Consider the following 20,909-nt stretch of genomic DNA (forward strand, 5'->3'; position numbering starts at 1 on the left):
GTCATTGTGAAAACACGTCTGTTAAAAAAACAAAACACACTGGATGTATGACGAGATGTAGACACAGACAATAAAACACATGCACCGTTTTCAACCATTTGATGATCTGGCTATTAGGCCCATGTCCCGCGGCGCTGTTGAGTTTCAGCAACTTCTGAATGTGTGCTCTGAGTATGGGGTTGAGTTTGATGTAGGCCTACAGTACAATCCAAAAAAAAGTGTTATGTTCAGGATCTTAAGTCTTTCCAACGTTTTACCTGTCAGGGCAATCACTGTGTGTCAAGCAGTACAAAATATCTTGGGCATAGTATCGCTGAAAAGTTGGAAGATGATGCTGACATGTAGGCCTACAGACAGGGACAAGTGTAGTGTATGCCAAACATGTTTGTAAGATTTCAAGAAGGTTACACAGGCCTGCACAAATAGTCAAAATGTCATCAACATGTTTTAATCAACCTGAAATTACATTACTCAAAATTTTGAAGCATTTTAACCTTCTTATTGCACGTTCAACATGAATTCGGACATTGGCGAGACAGCGGGTTCTTGTGACTTCATGTTCTGATAGTTGTGTACATCCACGTGTAAATGCTGGAATAGCCAATGTCACTCCTGGAGGAAGAACATCTCCAATTGTGAATCCCCGGTCTGTCAAAATCTGATCACCAAAAATCAAATGTGACAGAAATCCACAGTTTGTGATAAAAGTGTCACTAGCTCTGCCACCAAACAGTTTTGACACATACATCACAAAACCATTGGGGGCTATGCAATAGAGGAGTTTGTAGGTGTTGTGATGCTTATAGTTGCTGTATGTTTTTGCTCTTTTCCCCAAGTTCTTCGGTCTTTGGACAAATATTTCAGTGCAATCTATGATGCATGTTGCATTGGGATAGTGTTCAAGAAAACTTGAGGGTCTTACTCTATTCAGAGTGTCTCGAGGGAGCCAAAACATAAGATTTTCCCTTGTGAAATTGGCAAGTGTTGCTCTCCACATTGCGAACATATCACAGGCTGTAGCCAAGCCGAAGCCTCATTAGGACCAGCAGTAGCTGTTCATGGACTGGTAATTTGAACGTCTTCGACTGTGGAAGAAAGCCAATGATGGTGTTCAAAAGTTGCCAAAAGCTGATGATGTCTAGTCCAGTGTAAAATTTTGACACTTTATCATCCATGTCATGAGCTGACAGTGATGGTGTAGGATCTGTTTGTGTGCTTGCATCTTTTGTTGACTTCATCGAACAATAATCATGATCACTACGCTCTGGCCACTGAGTGCCAACATCACATTGGTGTGGAGACAGACTATCCTCCAAGCTATGCCCTACTTCGGTGTCAGAATCTGTCACAGGAGGCTCATCACATGGTCTCTCTGTTGGGGGCTGGAGACATCTCCTCTTTGAGGTGGTCTTCCACATGATGGTGCTTTCTGAGAATAAATATAAGAAGGAACAAAAAACACCAACAGCTTTTAAAAACAGTTAATTACAACGCCACTGTCCTACAGAACACTTTAAATCTCACTTCACATTGCATTATATTACAATTAGCAGATGTAAACTCTTGCATGGAATAATAAGACACAAGTGTTGAAAGGCAATTTAGGTACATAAAAGCAGTGGCTTAAGGAGAGAAAGCATAACAACTAAGAGTCAAGAACTAAGTTAAGAAAATGTGTGAGTTTGTGTGTGTTTTTTTTTTTTTTTTTAGCCTAGATTAAAAAGTAATGGCAGATGGGAGAGAGTCTAACATCTGGACGCAAATCGCTCCAAAAGTACTTTAACAACATATGGTTAAGGTAATTAAGAAAAAATCACTTAAGTTATTTGTTATATACATGTAAACTTACACTATATTCATGGGTGTTCCTGCGTTGGTCTGCCGTCAGGGAAGTGTACTCCACACACCTAAGGAGGGTGGGAATAAGATGAGATAAAAATATAATTGACTGTTACACATGAAACAGAAAATTATCTTTGCCATGGCTGCAGTCATTCTCACAGACATTAGACAAAATACAGGACAAAGCAAGACATGTACACTGAGGTTGGATAGCGAAAATTATCTTTTGTTGAGGAGGGGTTAATACTACATGGGTGTAATTTTCAGTCTGGGTGTTGGGGGACATACATGTCCATAGGCCTACCACTTTTGAGATTAACCTAGCTTGTCCCCGCCACTTTATTTCCGATATAATGCCAAACATTATTACAAATACAAACATGGTGGTCGATTTCCGAGATGAAAATAAAATTGGGCTAGGTTATGGACAAAAACAAAAGCTACCAAAACCTACCCTGACTTCTTATTTAAGTCAGTCACAACCTGGCTAGCTTTGCCAAAACTCCGCTAGCATAACAAAAGAATTAGCTAAATTGCCAGGGTCACATTTCCATTTCAAAGGGCACACATACACAAATAATCGTAAATAAACACACAAATGTACCATGGCACACAGCACAGATAACCATGGGGCTCATGGTGCTACCAAAACCTAGCCTGACTTCTTATTAGTCAGTGTAACCTGGCTAGCCTTGCCAAAACTCCGCTAGCATAACAAAAGAATTAGCCAAGTTGTCAGGGTCACATTTTCATTTCAAAGGGCACACATACACAAATAATCGAAAATAAGCACACAAACGGACCATGACACACAGCACAGATAACCATGGGGCTCATGGTGCTTTTCCCACTCCTGGGGAAACTTAGGTATTAATGAAATAATGCTAAATAATCTTAACTAGCGTTAGCTAGCCAAGCTAAATAATTGTTGCCACCAGTTTATGTTACATAGACACTGGCTTACAATACTTAACTACACTAACCACCTAGAAAATAAAATACATACCCTTGAATACTTGTTTGGGGGCAAAGTCCTTTCGGTGTACGTTTTTAATCCACATCTTGCGAATGTCTTCATCCTCAGCACGGCCGGGGAAGCGGTGTACACCGTAGGGCACACAACAAGGACAATCCTCTTCAAACTGTGGACTATGAAGCGCACATACGCTCTTTTTCCACATTTTTAGCTTTCTGCTGTTATTGTGACATCCGATTACGGCACACGTTAGTCCAGATCCAGACATATTTGTACAAAGATGATGTGAAAGTCAGTAACTTCACACGCTTCAATTACGAGTTTACGTCAGGGAGCACTTCAGTAAAGGCGGCCGCTCTACTTCCGGTTATTTCCTCGGATCGGTGTATAATACAGATCTATGGTGGCTTCGCGCTTGTAGCCTTCTCTGCGTAATAGAAGCGCAATGTTTTCAACCTTACGCTCGAACGCCGGCTGATGTGATTGGCTGAGCACATTTGTGTGTCAAATACCGTCAGGACAGTCTCAAAAATCCACACACAAATACAATGGAAGTCACAAATATGTATAGGGTTTGCGAATATATGTAGACCGGTTTGCAAATGAATAGAACTGCGCTGGCATTTGTGAATGGGGTTACATTCATTTGTGCATCATGAATTATATTTGTGAATGTTGTTACATTTGTTTGTGGATCATGAAATGTATGAATTATATTTGCGAATGTTATTACATTTGTTTGTGGATCACGAAATATATTGGTGAGTGGTGTGACATTCATTTCTTAATATTGAAACTGATCTCTCTCCATACTGCTGTTTGCTGTGGTATTTTGGCTATCACCACCAGTCAGTTCTGCGTGACTGGCTTGTATTTAACGACAAAGTTATCTAAACTGCTATAATTTGCAAGCGATTTGTTTTTGCACCCTGACCTACATAACCGCCCAGTCAAGTTTAGCAACCAGTTCCAGCTTCCCAGCCACGACACTCGTCGGCGTTACTACAATATCATTGCATGAATGAAACATGATCGGAAATTACAAGGAGTGAGGCTGGCAAAGTGAATGCATCGTTGCTGTTAGGTGAGTAGCCACAGGCGATGGTGACCAGGCTGATGACACTGATAGTTGTGTCTTTGTGTGGGAGAGGAAGAGGAAGATGACAGTGTTCAGCTAAAGGAATGAGATGTATTGCCTGTCGAGCAGAGGGAACTTCATTTGAGAAGCGGACGAAATGCCTCGACGGAAACAATCCAACCCTCAGCCCGTGAAATGTAAGTCAACTTTTGGACTTCATTGCTGGATTAAATTTATTGCTGCTGCTTATTGTTGATGGCACTGTATTTGTAGTGTTTTACGTGGAACAAATTCTCTTACCGCAACTTGTTTTGGTTATGAGGAAGTAACTATAGCGAAAATCACTCCAGACTCTGTGTGCTTTTGATTTAGTTCGTTACATTAAAAACTACTTGTTACAATTGATCAACAAGTCAGTGGACACCATTTGAGTGCTTTTTTCGACGTTCAGATATGGATTTGATGGTTGAGAGAGCTCCGTCATGGTTAACGTGCTTATGCCAGCTCAACAGGTTTTATTTACATTATGAATTATTGCTGTACTACTTCCGACTTCGTTGCGTTCAAGAAGACAACAATGATGCCTGGGAAAATCCCAAGTCAACAAACATTAAACGGCTCTATAGTGTAGTAGTAGTAGTAGTAGTGGTGGTGGTGGTGGTTCAATCTAATCGCAGTTATCAGAGCCAGTCCCCTCCAGACTTCCTCTTCTTCCTCAGTCTTTCCTAACTCCATTTCCCTTCAGTGATCGCCAAGAAGAGGCGAGTTAACCCATCCCTGACCTTCCTCCTACACACACACACACACACACACACACACACACACACACACACACACACACTTCGCACAACACACACACACATTTGGCTGGTCTTCGCAGTTCCTTCCTCTCACAGCGACACGACTCCTGACCCGTACATGAGCAGAGGGGCTGTGAGTCTCTGTGCCTTTCATGTCCCAACGTGAGACCTGAAAGCTGCCACACCAAGATCACAGGGCAAGGCTAGAGTGTTATTCCTGTTATTAGTGCCACTGCGGCGCGCTATCATCTGGGCCTGCCCTCCCACCGAATGAGATTGTTGTTGGAGAAGTTTGGGAGGGGAAGGGACTGGGAGGGGTCGGCTGTCACTGGCAGCGGCACTTTATTCAATTAAATTACAGTGTCAACTGTGTACCTTTCTTGAGAATTCTCACAAAAGGCTTTTTAATGAGGTGTGTGTGTGTGTGTACACATGTCTGCGTGTGTCTCACTGACCCCCGTACCCCTCTTTGTGTGTGTGTGTGTGTGTGTGTGTGTGTGTGTGTGTGTGTGTGTGTGTGTGCAGAGGTCGCGTTAACCGACAAATGTCCGTCATTGACGGATTTTTTTGAAGGATGACGGAAAATTCTGAAGCCTGTCCGTCATTTTGACGGATCAATATTCAGGGTGATGATAAATAAATCACAAGTTTAAATAGGCCTACGCCTCTATCGAGTAGAGCAAATATGCATTTCAATTAGACATAGTTATCAGCGCAGATAATTTAATGCTACTATCGTTTGCCTTTCTCCCTCTCTCCTTGCTTGTCATACCATGCGCCGCAGCTGGGCTGTGCGGCTGGCTGCAGCAGAGCGCGCGCCTCTGCACTTGCTCAAAATAATGAATTAAAATAGGCTAATAAGACTTCGACTTTAAGATTCAGAACTATTTGTAGACCTAAGCCTACATTTACCGACTATCTGATTTTCTGCCAATGACGAAGTTGTCCCTCTATCGCCCTTCATAGAAGCATTCTTTCATAACTCCTCGCTTGAAACAAATATGCGAATAGCACGTTTGCTAGCCAGAACCTTCACTCAAAGGCAACGCAGGTCTAAAACGGCTTCAGAACATTAACTAATAAAAACGACGGATATTCAAGAACCAAAATATTACCAGGCAACGCAACTTACAACTTGGCAAAAGTTGCCAGAAACGGCTAACCTTCTCTCATTTCGATAGCTGGTTCACCCATTATAGGCGATATATTTTTTATTCAGACAACTTTACCGCGCTCCCAGAGGCAACATAGGCCTATAACCCGATGGGGCTATGTATGGAGAGGTTCCCTTTACCGTCGCTGACATTTTTCAACAAAGTTTTGCGAAATCTGGTCGTCTTCCTGTTGTAGGCTTCAGTGCCTTTATCTACTGTCTAGGCTACACCTTTCTGCTTCAAGACGGCTTTCCTTTCCATCGTGCATGTGAAGTCCAACGCGAATATTATTTAACACTGCGCCTGTATTACAATCGGTGCATTAATCAGAGCAAATCGAGTGACTGACAGCTGTTGGATAAAGCCCTGCACGCGTCTTTTAAAAAAGTGCTTGTGGTGACCATAGCGCTGAACACTGAATCAGACGCGCGCCATGAGAGATATCTGCAGCTTTTTAAACAATGCAATGAGGGAGGCAGAGAGAGAAAGTGGACAGCAAAATTGACTCCATCCTCGAAGTTGGAGAATGAATGTCGAGTGAAAGGGGGTGTATTCGCAATTGCGCATGTGTTGTTCTCGGTGCGGGGTCGAGACCCCCCACATTGAGAAACTAGGTGGCGAATTTAAAAAATAGGCGATGACGGATTTTTTTCGACCCTGTCCGTCAAAATGACGGACTGTGAAAAAGTCTAGCGCAACCTCTGGTGTGGCGTGTATGTGACTGTTGAAAACACAGCCCTCCCCTCCCCCTCAGCCTGCCCTAAGCAGGAGGCCGCCAGGCAGGAAAGAGAAGTAGAGGAGGCAAGAGGAAGAGGAAGAGGGTGAGCGAGGGAGAGGGAGAGGCAGAGGAAGATGGCGAAAGAGGAAGAAACAGAAAGAGGAAGCTGCTGACGACAGGAAAGGAGAGCTGAGCTGCAGATATTCAAAGAGTCCAAATTAGGCAGCAGCCAGTAGACGTTACAAGCGTTACATTTACATTGTACTACTGTACTACATGGACTATCACAAAAAGCATGATCGGCATACTCCTCCTAAGTACAGATGCAAATAAATACAGATCGCAAGATTAACATGACTGGCCTGTAGGGCTGTAACGATACACTCAACTCACGATTCGGTTTGTATCACGATTCATGACCTACAGTTCGATACACCCCACGGTTTCACATTTGCAAACATTATAAACTTTATGAATTAAAAAAACTATGATAGTTTATAGGTAGAATTGGTTACAAGAGGCTACTAATGATTATTAAAAGTTTCTATACAATAATTGATGCTTGGAAGCGCTATCACCTCATATCCTGTGGTTGTTTTCTGGGCTGATGTGTATCAAAACTCTAAAAAGGCTTATCACGATACTGCCTCCTTGTTTCACGATACAGTATCGTGACACTGTGTATCACGATTTCTCGGTTCGATATAAATATCGTTACAGCCCTACTGGCCTGGTTGAAGTGCTGTTTTGTCTTCAATGTCAAATGGGAGCAAACTCTGGGCCTAAAGCAGGGGTGGGGACCCTATGTCTCGAGGGCTGTTTTATCCGGGCCCCGATATAATTTTAAAGTTGTGCAGCTTCACAAGAAATATGACATATTTTGCAAAGGAATCTTGGAAATGACATTTACATTACAATTAAGTTATGTTCAGGGGGCCTAGAGAAGGTGGGGTCTGTTTTAAAGGTGTCTGCCTTCAATTTAGGCCTAAAATGCAGGGGGAAATCCTGGTTTGTGTTCATAGTACGGCCCTCGGAGGGCTTTTACGACCCTTGGAGGAAATTGAAGTGGCCCTTCGAATGAAAAAGGTTCCCCACCCCTGTCCTAAACCCTTCAAGAATTTGTGAGGACGTGTTGAACTGTAAAATGTCCACACACACACAGAGCCACAACCACCAGCACACAGCCAAGCCCATACTCTCCCAAAACCCAGCCATTTCACGCATCCAGACACAGACACACAGACACACACACACACACACACACACACACACACACACACACCGACACACACACACACACACACGACACGGCCTGTAGCACTCAGAGTCCCCTAATTCCAACCCTCTTCTGTTCTTCTTCTGCCCCCAGTGGAGTATGAGGATGGGCTGGCTGTGGGCCCCCCAGACGGCCTGGTGCTGGAGAGCAACCTCATGCTGGGCCAAGACCTGGAGTTTGGAGAGGCCGACTTCAAGATCATCGGCTTCGACAGAGACTCCGGTATGGACAGTGTTTCTTTTTTTAAAAGATATTTTTTTGGTCTTCTCGAATTTATTGATGATAGTGAAGATGGTGACAGGAAGCGAGTGGGGAGAGAGACGGGAAAGGACCGGGAAAGGACCCGGGCCAGGAATCGATCCCAGGTCGGCTGCATAGTGGACGAGTGTCCTACCGTTAGGCCATGGCAGGGCCATGGACAGTGTTTTATGACTGTTCATTACATTGCATTATATTGCATTACATTGCACTTAGCTGATGCTTTTATCCCAAGTGAATTATTTATTTTGAAGTACATGGTGTTGGTTACAGTCCCTGAAGCAGTGTGGGATAAGGTGCCTTGCTCAAGGGCACCTCAGCCATGGGATGAGATGGAGTGGAAGAGTGGGATTTGAACCTGCAGCCCCCTGATCAGGCAGCCCACATTCATATTGATATTCCTAGCCATCTAATCTCATCCTCTAAAGCAGCGGTTCCCAAACTTTTTTCCCTGCGCACCCCCTTGTACATTTCAGTGTGGTTCGCGCACCCCCTAAGCGAATATTTTGGTGTGATAATGGCCACAGAGGTAAGATTCACTGCGCATTCACTGCACATTATGCACAGTTGTTTTGGGGAATCCTCTTTTCCAATAGTCTGGGAGTTAAACTACACTTCAGATGGACCCTTCCAGCATACAATTCACCATACAACTACTTAATGTTCATTAATGCTGAATGAAAACGCACATATCCACCATTGCTCTATTTAGCTCGCGCACCCCCTTATGGCAGGCCGCGCACCCCCAGTGGTGCACGCACCACAGTTTGGGAAACCCTGCTCTAAAGCAAATTTGTTTATCTTGGTCTCATCAGACCACACAACATATTTCCAGTGATCCATATCCTTGGTCTGTTCATCTCTCTTGAGACCAAGATAAACAAATTCGCTTTAGATGGTATCAAGCATGTGAGGTGGTAAACAAGTGAGTTTTGCCAAAAAAAAGAAAAAAGCGTACCATCTGTCAAGTTAAGCATGGTAGTGGGACTGACATGGTTTGGGGATGCGTGAATGTCGTCAACATTGGAAATCTGAATTTCACCTAAAGAAACATGCATGTCAACATGCACTGTGACTACTGAAGCAGATCATGATACTCTCCATAGGATTTAATTCAAATCTCACACCCATCTATTTTAGACTCAAAATGTAAAAGTTCAATGTAAGGCAAGGTTGAAACGCACACCAATGACCTCCCTTTTAAAGCCTTTTCATTTCGAGACGATTCAGGCCAACATGGCTCCTTCTCAGACACTCTCTACAGCAGCCGTTCTCAAACTACAGAACACCAAGGCCCACTTTGAAATGTGAAAAAATTCTGGGGTCCACCAAACCATATGTTATGTTATATAACTTATATTGTATTATATTTTATTATATTACATTATATTATATCATTATTATATTGTTATGATGAATAATAAGATAGGGCCTATTTTCAGAAAGTTGTGGCCACTGAGGGGCCTCCTAAATACTGAATATGAAATTAGCATGAAACAAGCCAGCATTCACAGCTCAGGGAAATATGCATTAGCTAAATACTAAATGCTCTATTAATAGTTAGGAGGAAAGCCAACTGTAGCAAGCCAAAACAGCAAAGTTTCCTCTCCCAATCGACTAAAAATTATTACAAATATCCATTTTACACCTACATCAACACCATAGTTTGAGAATCACTGCTCTACAGGATTTTAACCTGGGGTGTACTCACTTTTGTTAATGTTTAATGGCTGTATTTAGATTTTTTTGGTGAAATTTTCGTGGTTATACATGTTGTTAACAGGTCACTCACTACTCATTGTGTCAAAGTGAAATTATGAAAAGATATACAGTACTTACAAATCTGCAAAAATGTGAAGGGTGTACTCACTTCTGTGATACACTGTACACATAAAACCTTCAGTCCTTGGGGGCGCTGTGGCGCAACGCGCTAAGCCCCCCACATTTGGGCTTGCATGCCCAAGCGTTGCACCCAGGGTTCGAATCCGGCCTGGGTCATTTGCCAACCCAACATCGTCTCTCTGTCTCGACATTTGCTTCCTGTTGCTCTTCACTGTCCTATCTAAAATAAAGGCGAAAAAGCCCATAAAAAATACATTAAAAAAAAAACTTATTTTCTGAAGCTTTGTTAGCACTGTTTAGAAGATGGAGAAAGGGAAGGTTACCTCCAAAAGAAAATTAGAGTTCTCCTTTAATATGCAATTAATTTATTCTAAGGAACAGCTACTGGTCTAATTTCTTGATCATCTCGGATCAAACTGTAAAATCTCACCCATCCCTCTGCTGTGCTTGTTGTGTTGTCAGACTGTGCGTCGGGGGACATGGGCATGGCCGTGTACTCCCTGAGTGACGAGGACTGTGGCGCTGGCAGTAAGCGGCACAGCCTGGGTAGCGACATGGAGGAGGAGCCTCTGGACATGGCCAAGGGCGGCGCGCTCCCTCTCTACCTGGGCTGTGGCTGCTGCGGAGGGGCTCTGGAGGATCCCGAGCATCCCCTCTGCCTCCGCTGTGGAGCCCTCGGCAACCCGCGCCGACGACGCAAGTCCACCACCAGCAGCAGCAGCCTAGCAGCTACAGGGAAGACCACCCACAACGGCAGTAACGGCCGTGCACGTGCACAGAGGCGACGCAACAAGCCAACAAAGACCTCCGCCACCATCACCGACGACACGGGTCCTCCGACCTCCGACCACGGGTCCTCCTCCCCGAAGAGCTTCTCCTGCCAGCTGTGCAGCTTCACGTCGCGCTACTCCAACCACCTGAAGCGCCATATGAAGACCCATAACGGGGAGAAACCCTACACGTGCCCCCACTGCCCCTACGCCTCGGCCCAGCTGGTCAACCTGCAGCGCCACATGCGCACCCACACCGGAGAGAAGCCGTACAAGTGCTCGCAGTGCGCCTTCGCCTGCAGCTCGCTGGGCAACCTGCGCAGGCACCAGCGCATGCATGCCGAGGAGCGCCAGCACACCTGCCACCTGTGCAGCTACCGTGCCGGCAGCGGCCTCAGCCTCAAGAGGCACATGGCCACACACAAGGCCAACGGGAGCGGCAGCAATGGGGACGAGATCGCAGAGGAAGGTGGGTTTGTCATGGAAAAGCCACACTACAATTCTTGTTTTGTAGTTCAGTGAGTTAGCATCTGATAGTATCTAGGTTTTACTACTAATTAATATTCAAGACCAGATCCAGTGCAATAGTTGGAATTCAGAAATGCAAGGTTTATTTGCTTGAGAGAGGGGGGAGGCCATTAGGCCCCAAAGGCCTGTCCACAGGCCTCCCCACCCCCTCTCCAATGAAGAGGTGTTAACAGATACAGGTACAAGCAAGAAGGAGCAAGAACAAAGCCAGTGCCTGGATTTAAAACACCCTCCACAGGAAGTGAGGTCACATGGAATGATGTCACATACAATGATAGTTTTAGCCAATAGCAATGGATAGGCAATTTCAAATCAGCAGTTTGGGGGAAGGGAAGTTCAGTACATCCTGATGCCATAGACAAAGAGAACTTTTATTTGGCATCTCACAGTCTAAAAGTGTTATTCAAACACGTATCAAACAATACATGGACATTGAAATGTTATGTGTCATTGGGGGCACTTTTCAGATTCTTTCACATCACACACATAATTTTTGGGCCTTAAGCCTGGTTTAGACTCCTGACACTGCAACTGCAGCAGACGCACTGTCAGCTGGGGGGGTAGTGGCAGATTAAGGACAATTCAGCCTGGGAGAACTATATATATATATATATACTATACTATACTATATATTCAGCTCTGCAGAGGAGGGCGTGGTGTCTGTTTGTGCACATGATCTGCCGCCACCCCCAGCTGACAGTGCGTCTCCTGCAGTTGCAGGAGGAGGCTAAACGAACCTTTAGCCCTCTTTGAGAGGGAATAGACATAACATGGCTGACTTGTTGTTTGATTGGTGATTAGTCATGTGCACCATGGCGGTTGAAGACTCCTCTGTAGTAATATCAACTGAGCTGCATTTACAGTCCAAGCAACAAGATACGATTAACTAAATTTGCTGTGCTGAGTCGTTTTCAAAGTCATCGTCACAGTCATTGGAGACTCCCGTATACACAACATCATGAATAACTGACTGTCCTCATGAAAAGCCGTGTTATTTCACGCTAGTGCATTCCGCATGTCGTTGCAGCAGTTTTGTCACGTGAGCAGGCTTGTGCGAGACAAGTAGTTTTTCCTGCGACTGCTGTAAATTTCTGTTGCTAAACGCGAAAATGCTAAGCTGTGCCCTGACCACAACCATCCCTAACCCTAACCTGTCAGTAAAACAACAATTCTGCTGCTTTACTTTTGCCAACAACAGCAAAACAAGCAAGGACAGTGGCGAAATTGTACCCCAGCCCAGACCAAAACCACCCCTAACCCTAACCTGTCACACGGTGTTGTAGAACACGAGTTAACCTGCCAAGTTGTGGTGCACACATGCGATTAGACGGTTCAAGTTGGCGTGTTATTGAAACGCAGTGTCATGATGACATGCTGTGAATATGAACTTCTGATAGTGGAAAATGTAGACGTCTGTAGCTCCGTTTTGAAAATTATTTAGGTCATACAACGTTTCGACCCAACAGGGTCTTCATCTGGCACGATGAAGACCCTGTTGGGTCGAAACTTTGTATGACCTAAATAAATTTCAAAACGAAGCTACAGTGTGCGAATTTCTACTTTTTCCACAATCAGATGCGCCTTTGTCCTGCACCTGGCCTCAGAGAGGTTGGATGTGCATACTCCTACTCTTATGAAGTGAATAGGGTCATTCCACGCCAAATCAACAAGAGCCGGCGCACTTAGGTCTCAAAAAATTATGAAAATATTACCAAGTGTACCCGTGGTACTTAAGAGAAACACTGTAAATGTATTTGAATGTAAGAGCCATGTTACAGCCAATTTCACTGGGGGAGGGGGGGTGCCCATTTTGTTCACACTCTTTTTTTTGTCAAAGTTCACAAGCCCGTAGCTCAATAACTAAACCATGTAGGAAGCTCAAATTTGACATGCTGGTACATAGATAGGAATAGTTTGTTGCTAAACTGTCAGTTTTGTCAAATTTGGCACCCGGGCCTGAGTTTGACATCCCTGGCCTACTAGTGAATGTAGTTTCGCCAAAATATTTGTTATGATGTAATGTTTTTAGTTTCTCCAAAAGGCGTTGTTGTTGTGGCTCTGACAGTAAAATGGCAGCTTTTGGAATTGGTTGGACTTGGAATTTGATGGCTGTGCCAGATTTTATGAACTGTGAGTCACTATCCAATTAATGTCCAGCAGTTTTTGTCAGGCAGGTCTCGTTGCCTGGACTGCAAATTAGCCTTTGTTTTGGAGGCAAGAACAGTTACTCATTAAAAGTGGCTAAGTGTTTGGTGCAACTGCCACAATGATGTATTATGGCAATAGATGTCAGTTAGATCTTAAAGTTTGTGTAGTTTATTTTTCATCTTCTAAAATAATTTAAACTTCGCAAATTGTTTCAATTTCATTTAATAGAAATACACATACTGTAATTAGATTAAGCTCTTGGGTTTGTTTCAAGATAGTGGTCGGTAGCCGTAAATGTAAAGACCAGAATACTTTGTCATGAAATAAGTTATAACAAATAATGGGCACGTTTTTGTGAAGCACTTTCACTTTGCCTATTTTCTCTCATTTGCTTCCCTATGTCTGTGTCAATTCGGTAGGAAAGGAGTGGGACGACGTTAGTAACCAATATCTATTTTGGGTGTTGATGTGTTGTGCACAGGCCCATGTAAGCAGGTTACCTTCTCTCAAATACCTCCTTGCCATTTGTCTCAGTACTTTGCCTGTGTCTTCGTTAATCCTGAAATAGTCAAAGCAGCCCGCCTAGCACCACTAACCATTCCATGGTCAAAGTCTCTTAAATCACTTTTCTCCCCCATTCTGACGCTTGGTTGGAAGAATTGCATCAGATTGTTTGACCATGTCTACATGCCCAAATACATATCCCTGTACTTTGCCTGTTTCTTCATTAACCCATTTTGTCCTAAGCCCTTTTTGGGAAAGGGTGCCCTCTACCTATTCAATCCTAAATATCTCATCCTCCGAAGCACATACAAACATGAAATGAGTTGCATTTAAAAGCCAGGACCCTCGTTTTGCCTTGGAATGTGTTTATTCAGCTCTAAGTTACCAACATTTTTAATAAAAGAGCTCAAATCTCAAAAACCTAAATGCAGCGCATATGTGTCTCCAGGACACAATGGGTTAATCCGAGTGGGAAAAAGTGAAGTCGGTAGCCAAGGCCTATTGGTACTCAAGGCCCACATGCTCATGCAAGGAACTACACACCAAGCTTTACAATTGCCAATAACTCAAGATCAGCAGTGTTGTCAGCTTGTTTTTGCTTAGCATATTTTTTGTAGTTAAGGAACTGCACAGAACATGTAAAGGGGAAGTTGATGTCAGTGCTTGGAAAGAGGAAGACGGATTTTAGTGTTGATTTTCTGTTTTCTGTTTTGATGTCCTTTTTCTATAGTCAAGTCAAGTCAAGTCAAGTTTATTGTCAATTTCTTTACATGCACTGGTCATACAAAGAATTTGAAATTGCGTTTCTTGCTCTCCCATGCAGACATAGACTAATCTAGGTAAGGACATAGACAGTATAGACATAGACAGTACTCATACATGGACATAGACAGTATGGACGTAGACATTGCTCATACAGACATTATAAGTGCAAGACTGGACAACAGAAGACTTGTAGAGAACATACATTAAGAGGAGGTATTTTGTTGTTCTTTTTCTAAAAGTCCTTTATAGCGTTCTGACATAGTAATAGTAGCATTTGAAGAAATAAATAATTAAAAAAGGTTTTTATTAAATACACCAGCAGCAGTATGTGTGTGTGTGTGTGTGTGTGTTTGTATGTGTTTTGTGTGCGTGTGTGCGTGTGTGTGTGTGTGTGTGTGTGTGTGTGTGTGTGTGTGTGTGTGTGTGTGTTTAGTGCAGGTAGAAAGTGCGGTGTGCGTCTGTGTGTGTGTACCTGTGTATGTGTGTGTGTGTGGTGTGTGGTGTGATTGTGTGAGTAGGAGTTGTGTGTCAGTGTGTGTATTGTTTGGGTTTAGTGCAGAAAGTGCAGTGTGCTTGTGTGTGTGTGTGTGTGTGTGTCGGGGTGTGTGTGTGTGTGTGTTGTGTGGTGTGTGTTTGTGTGCCTGCGCGTGTGTGTGTTGTGTGGTGTGTGTTTGTGTGTGTGTGTGTGTGTGTGTGTGTGCATGTTTTGAGTTAGTGCAGGTTGAAAGTACAGTCACAGATGTAGTAGTGCAGGTGGAATGTTCAGTCGCAGATATGGTGGTGGGGATGAGGGGGGGGAGCGTTGTCAGTGGCCTGGCTGGCTAGAGGCTGACAGTGAAGGGAGAGTGGGTTGAGTGTTCAGTATCTTGATTGCTTGATGCATCGTGCTGCTTGCAAGCCTGGTGGTACGGGGAACGGAGGCGCCTGTAACCTCTTTCCAGAGGGCAGGAGGCTGAACAGTTTGTGTGCAGGGTGGCTTGTGTCTTTGATGATCATCAGTGCTTTTCGGGTGAGGCGTGCGGTGTAAATGTCCTGCAGGGAGGGGAGTGGTACTCCAATGATCTTCTTCGCTGTGTTCACAACACGCTGGAGTGTCTTCCTGTTTCTCCGTGCAGCTTCCTCCCCACACTGTGATGCAGCTGGACACGACGCTCTCTATGGTTCCTCTGTAGAATGTTGTCATGATGGAGGGTGTAGCACTTGCCTTCTTTAGTTTGCGCAAGAAGTAGAGACGCTGATGGGCCTTCTTCGCCAGTGATGTAGTGTTGTTGGTCCAAGAGAGGTCGTCGCTGATGTGCACTCCAAGGAACTTGGTGCTGCTCACTCTCTCCACAGCATCACCGTCGATGGTCAGTGGTGGCAGTTGTTTTTGGACCCTCTGAAAGTTGACAACAATCTCCTTGGTCTTGTTGACATTCAGCAGGGAGGTTGTTGTCTTTGCCACCATCTGGCCAGCAGGTCTACTTCTTCTCTGTAGTGGGTCTCATCGCCCTTAGTGATGAGGCCCACCAGTGTTGTATCATCCGCAAACTTCACTAGATGGTTAGTGCTGTGGGTCGTTGTGCAGTCATGTGTCAGCAGCGTGAACAGCAGGGGGCTGAGAACACAACCTTGCGGAGCCCCGTGCTCAGGGTCAGGGTGCTTGAGGTGTTATTCCCTACCCGTACTGCTTGTGGTCTCTGCATCAGGAAGTCCAGCAGCCAGTTGCAGAGGGAGGTGCTGAAACCTAGTTTGTCCAGTTTTCTGATGAGTTGTTGTGGTATTATGGTATTAAATGCTGAACTGAAGTCAATGAACAGCATTCTCACATATGAGTCTTTATTGTCCAAGTGGGTGAGGGCTGGATGGAGGGCAGAGCAGGATTGCATCCTCGTGGATTCGCTTGGCTCGGTATGCGAACTGGTAGGGGTCCATGGTGGGGGGTAGGGTGGCTTTGATGTGTGACAGGGACTAGCCGTTCGAAGCACTTCATGATTATGGGCGTCAGTGCTACAGGGACGGTAGTCCATTGAAGCATGATGGTGATGATTTCTTCTCGGCACGTGGTATGATGGTAGCAGCTTTGAAAAGTGATGGGATGACTGCTTGCTCCAGAGAGATGTTAAAGATGTCTGTGCAGAAGACATCCTTCAGCTCTTCTGCACAATCCTTCAACACTCGGCCAGGTATGTTGTCTGGGCCAGCTGCTTTTGCGTGGGTTGATGGTGGCCAGTGTCCTCTTCACACTGGCAGAGGACAGGTACAGGGTTGATCATGGGGGGGAGGGGGAGTTTTTCTGTGGATGAGTGTCATTTTGTGCTTCAAAACGGGCAAAAAGAAACTGTTCAGGTCGTTTAGGCAGAGAGGAGTTGTTGTCACAGCTTCGTGGTGCGGGCTTATAGTCCGTGATGGCCTGTATGCCCTGCCACAGGCTCTGTGCATCTCTGCTGTCTTTGAAGTGTGTTGTTATTTTGTCCGAGTATTCCTTTTTGCTTTCCTGATTGCCCTGGGACAGGGTTTGCCCTTGCTGCTTTTAGGCCAGCTACGTCTCCTGCTCTGAAGGCTTTGTCTCTGGCCCTCAGCAGTCCTGTGAACGTCTCCTGTGAAACCATGGCTTCTGGTTGGCCCTGGTGGTGATGCGTTTTATTTCTGTAAAACATCATCAATGCATTTTGTGATGTAGGATGTCACGGTGTCTGTGTACTCCTCAATGTCAATGTGGTTGCTGTGTGGTGGCAGCTGTTTTGAACATGTCCCAATCTGTGGTTTCAAAGCAGTCTTGTAGTCGTGACACGCTCCCTCTGGCCATTTTCTCACCTCCTTCAGAGCTGGTTTGGTGAGTTTTACCTTTTGTCTGTAGGCTGGCAGTAGCAGAATCGTTAGGTGGTCTGATAGGCCGATGTGGGGGATGGGCTTTGCCTTGTATGCTCCTTGTTTTGGGGTATAAACAAAGTCCAGGGTATTTGTCCTCTTGTTTGGAAAGTTAACATGTTGGTGAAATTTGGAAGTACTGTTTTGAGATTTCCGTGGTTGAAATCTCCCATGACCACTGTGAAGGCATCTGGGTGTGCATCTTGTTGTTCACTGATTCCCCGATGCAGCTCGTTCAGTGCCTCGCTTCTGGCGCTGTTGGTGTTGCTAGGAGCGAGGTAAACTGCGACCAGTAGAATGGCGGATATTTCTCTTGGTAAATAGAAGGGTCGGCACTTGATGATCATGAACTCCACTAGTGGAGAGCAGTGTCTCTGTACCACCGTAGCATTTTTGCACCAAGCATCATGTGTGTAAACACATATTCCTCCCCCTCGTTTTTTCTCTGCAAGGGCTCTGTCCGCTCGGTGGCACGTAAGTTGCTCCAGTTGTAAAGCCGAGTCGGGTATGCCGTCGTTCAGCCATGATTCTGTAAACACGGTCACACAGCAGTAGTATAGTATAGTATTCTCTATTCCTTGTGAGGGGGTGTTGGCCATTTTGTGGACGTGTAGACCATGCAATGGTTCAATAAAGAGATTTTAAAAGTCAAAAAGTTTATTTCTTTTTTTCTTTCGTCTTGGTTGCTTAAATGTACTGTTAACTTTATTGTTTTCTCATTATAATTCACCACGTCTTTTCGTTTCCATCACCGTTTTCTCTCTCCATCTCTCTCTCCATCTCTCCATCTCTCTCTGCAGGCATGGTGTCTGACTTCATGCTGTGTCTCACCAGCCGTGATGCCGACTTCCTGCGCTCCTACGAGGAGGGCCTGCAGTCCGACCGCCCCCCCTCCAGCCTGCTGGAGCCCGGAGCCAGCCCAGAGGGCAGCAACTCCTCCTCCTCCTCCCCGGGAGCAGCGGCATCCTGCATCCTGCTCCCCTGCGACCTGGACCCGGAGGTGCTCTCCCCCCCACCACCTGCCTCCAACGGCCACACTACCCCCACCCCCACCCCCACCCCCACCCCAACACCCACACCCACCACGCTGGCCTCAGCCAAGCACCCTCCCCTGGAGATCTCCCCCCAGAGCCCCGCCGAGCCCACCACGGCCCCCGACAGCCCGTCCAAGGCCTCCCCTCCCGGGGAGAAGCTGCTATACACGTGCCCCATGTGCCCCTTCACCAGCCAGTACCCCAACCACCTGGCGCGCCACAGCAAGACGCACAGCGGCGAGAAGCCCTACACGTGCCCGCACTGCCCCTACGCCTCGGCGCACCTGGACAACCTGAAGCGGCACCTGCGTGTGCACACGGGCGAGAAGCCCTACGCCTGCGCACGCTGCGACTACGCCTGCGGCAACCTGGCCAACCTGCGGCGGCACGAGCGCATCCACACGGGCGCCAAGCCCTTCACCTGCCCGCTCTGCCCCTACAGCTGCAACCAGAGCATGAACCTCAAGCGCCACATGCTGCGCCACAGCGGACACAAGCCGCACCACTGCACCTACCCGCTCTGCAACTACACCACGGGCCACTGGGACAACTACAAGAGGCACCAGAAGAAGCACGCCGGCGGCGGGGGTGCGGATGGGGACGGGGACGGGGAGGGGGATGGAGGTGCTGGGGAAGGGCTGCTGCAGCAGGACTGGGAGGAGAAACAGGAGATGGAGATGGAGATGGAGATGGAACAGGGCAGGGAGGGAGAGATGTAGAGGAAGGGAAGGATACACACACACACACACACACACACACACACACACACACACACACACACACACACACACACACACACACACACACACACACACACACAATCCAGACATCCTACCTACAGAGATTTGCTTGCACTTACCTACAGACGCGTCTGCGCATACTGCCACATATACAAAGCAAACACACTCTTAACACTGATATTTCGATTTTCTTAGTCTCTGAAAACTGTAATTAAAACCTATTTTTTATATTTTTCTGTCTTGCGTTGTTGACCATGTAGACTCTTTTGATATATGATGATGCTGTGCGAGCACTGCTGGCTGCTAGGAGCACGTTGGGATCCCAGGTTTCAGAGAGGCCTTCTGTTTTTGTCAGGACCAAACTTGTCAAGACTGAACTTGACCCCAATGACTCTAGCTGTTTATTTTGACGTCTGTTTTTTTGTTTTTTTACCCCTTCCTTTTTTTTTCTTCTTCTTCTGGTGCCTCTGGGTAATGCTGCACTGAGTCCATTGCACACTGCTAACCAAGGCATTAAAAGGGGTGCGCGTGTGTGTGTGTGTGTGTGTGTGTGTGTGTGTGTGTGCGTGTGCGTGTGCGTGTGCGTGTGCGTGTGTGCGTGCGTGCGTGCGTGCGTGCGTGCGTGCGTGTGTGCGTGTGTGCGTGTGTGCGTGTGTGCGCGCGTGTGTGCGCGTGCGTGCGTGTGCGTGAGTGAGAGACAGAAGGATAAAAGAAAGCGTAAAAGTGATACTGTGTAAGTTTTGAGTGACAACTGTCTTTGATCATGATGTTGCTGTTGATTTTTTTTGTTTTTGTTTCGTGTGATCTACTGTGAAATTCTGTGAGATTGAAGACAAATACTGTGTTGTAGATGAATACTCAATGCTACTGTTTTTTATATATATATAATTCGAAGCTGATTTATGTTTTGTGTAAAATTGAAGGGACCACCACACTCGCTATCTACTTATTATTTAACGTCTACTTAATAGATTGGCCTAGTTTGATTTGTAGCATTTCAGAAGCCATGCCTAATTTCCTCTTTTCCTTTAAACTTAAAGTCTTTGATTGCTGTGTTTTATGAAGCTTTAATCTTTTGTTTTAGTGCTTCTTTCATTTTGTTTTTCTGGACAGAACTATTTAATGCCTAAAGAATGTGATCAAGCCTATAAGCTCTGTCTGCAAGTGCTCTGTGTTCCGTGGCCATTATGTGTGTCGAGAGCCCAGCGTAGTCTCGAAAATCAGGGAAGTAAGTAAACGAACGTTTGAATGTTTGGGTGCCATTTGTACTGCCTTTCACCATCCCCATGGTGTTGCCTCAGTCCAACATTAAATACCCTTCCAACATGTGGACAAGTTGGCAGGAGTTAGCAAGTGACCTTTTTTTTTTGCTTTTGTAATAAAACAAATATTTCTACTTTTATTTGGGCCTGGTTTTTGAGCTTTTTTTAATGAGCAAATGTTTTTGATAAACAAAGTTGTCCGATTTTGTAGTGAGTCAGAAGACCACATGGTGGAAATTATGACACTGGGTGAAATTAAACGTCAAAGTGGAAAGCCACTAGTGTTTATACTTTAGTAGGGACGGAGTGAGGAACATTTTCATTCGAAGGGCCGCTTCAAATTTTAATAAGTTCTCCTAGGGCC

At 45.5% G+C, this 20,909-nt stretch overlaps 1 protein-coding gene and 1 long non-coding RNA gene across 2 annotated transcripts; one reads left to right on the plus strand and one right to left on the minus strand.

Annotated features, from left to right (window-relative positions):
* Positions 1 to 426: 426 nt before the first annotated feature.
* Positions 427 to 3,631, minus strand: LOC134435311 (uncharacterized). The gene is made up of 3 exons (XR_010031997.1): positions 2,849 to 3,631; positions 1,850 to 1,907; positions 427 to 1,429 (listed from the first exon to the last, which is right to left on the minus strand). It is a non-coding gene; the product is annotated as an uncharacterized LOC134435311 (long non-coding RNA).
* A 5-nt stretch (positions 3,632 to 3,636) lies between these two features.
* LOC134435309 (zinc finger protein 513) lies at positions 3,637 to 20,685 on the plus strand. Its single transcript, XM_063184197.1, has 4 exons — positions 3,637 to 4,093; positions 7,938 to 8,066; positions 10,407 to 11,183; positions 18,310 to 20,685. Exons 1-4 carry the CDS (start codon positions 4,054 to 4,056, stop codon positions 19,260 to 19,262), a joined length of 1,899 nt encoding a protein of 632 aa, XP_063040267.1. The 5' UTR covers positions 3,637 to 4,053; the 3' UTR covers positions 19,263 to 20,685.
* Positions 20,686 to 20,909: the final 224 nt, after the last annotated feature.

This window comes from Engraulis encrasicolus, chromosome 19 (assembly GCF_034702125.1).
Source record: "Engraulis encrasicolus isolate BLACKSEA-1 chromosome 19, IST_EnEncr_1.0, whole genome shotgun sequence".
Lineage (NCBI taxonomy): Eukaryota > Metazoa > Chordata > Actinopteri > Clupeiformes > Engraulidae > Engraulis > Engraulis encrasicolus.

Excerpts from the sequence above, each read along its gene's own strand:
- LOC134435309 (XM_063184197.1), top strand. The coding sequence starts at position 4,054 with ATGCCTCGACGGAAACAATCCAACCCTCAGCCCGTGAAAT. Across the intron at positions 4,094-7,937 it reads CAACCCTCAGCCCGTGAAAT|TGGAGTATGAGGATGGGCTG; the intron begins GTAAGTCAACTT and ends TTCTGCCCCCAG. Across the intron at positions 11,184-18,309 it reads GGACGAGATCGCAGAGGAAG|GCATGGTGTCTGACTTCATG; the intron begins GTGGGTTTGTCA and ends CTCTCTCTGCAG.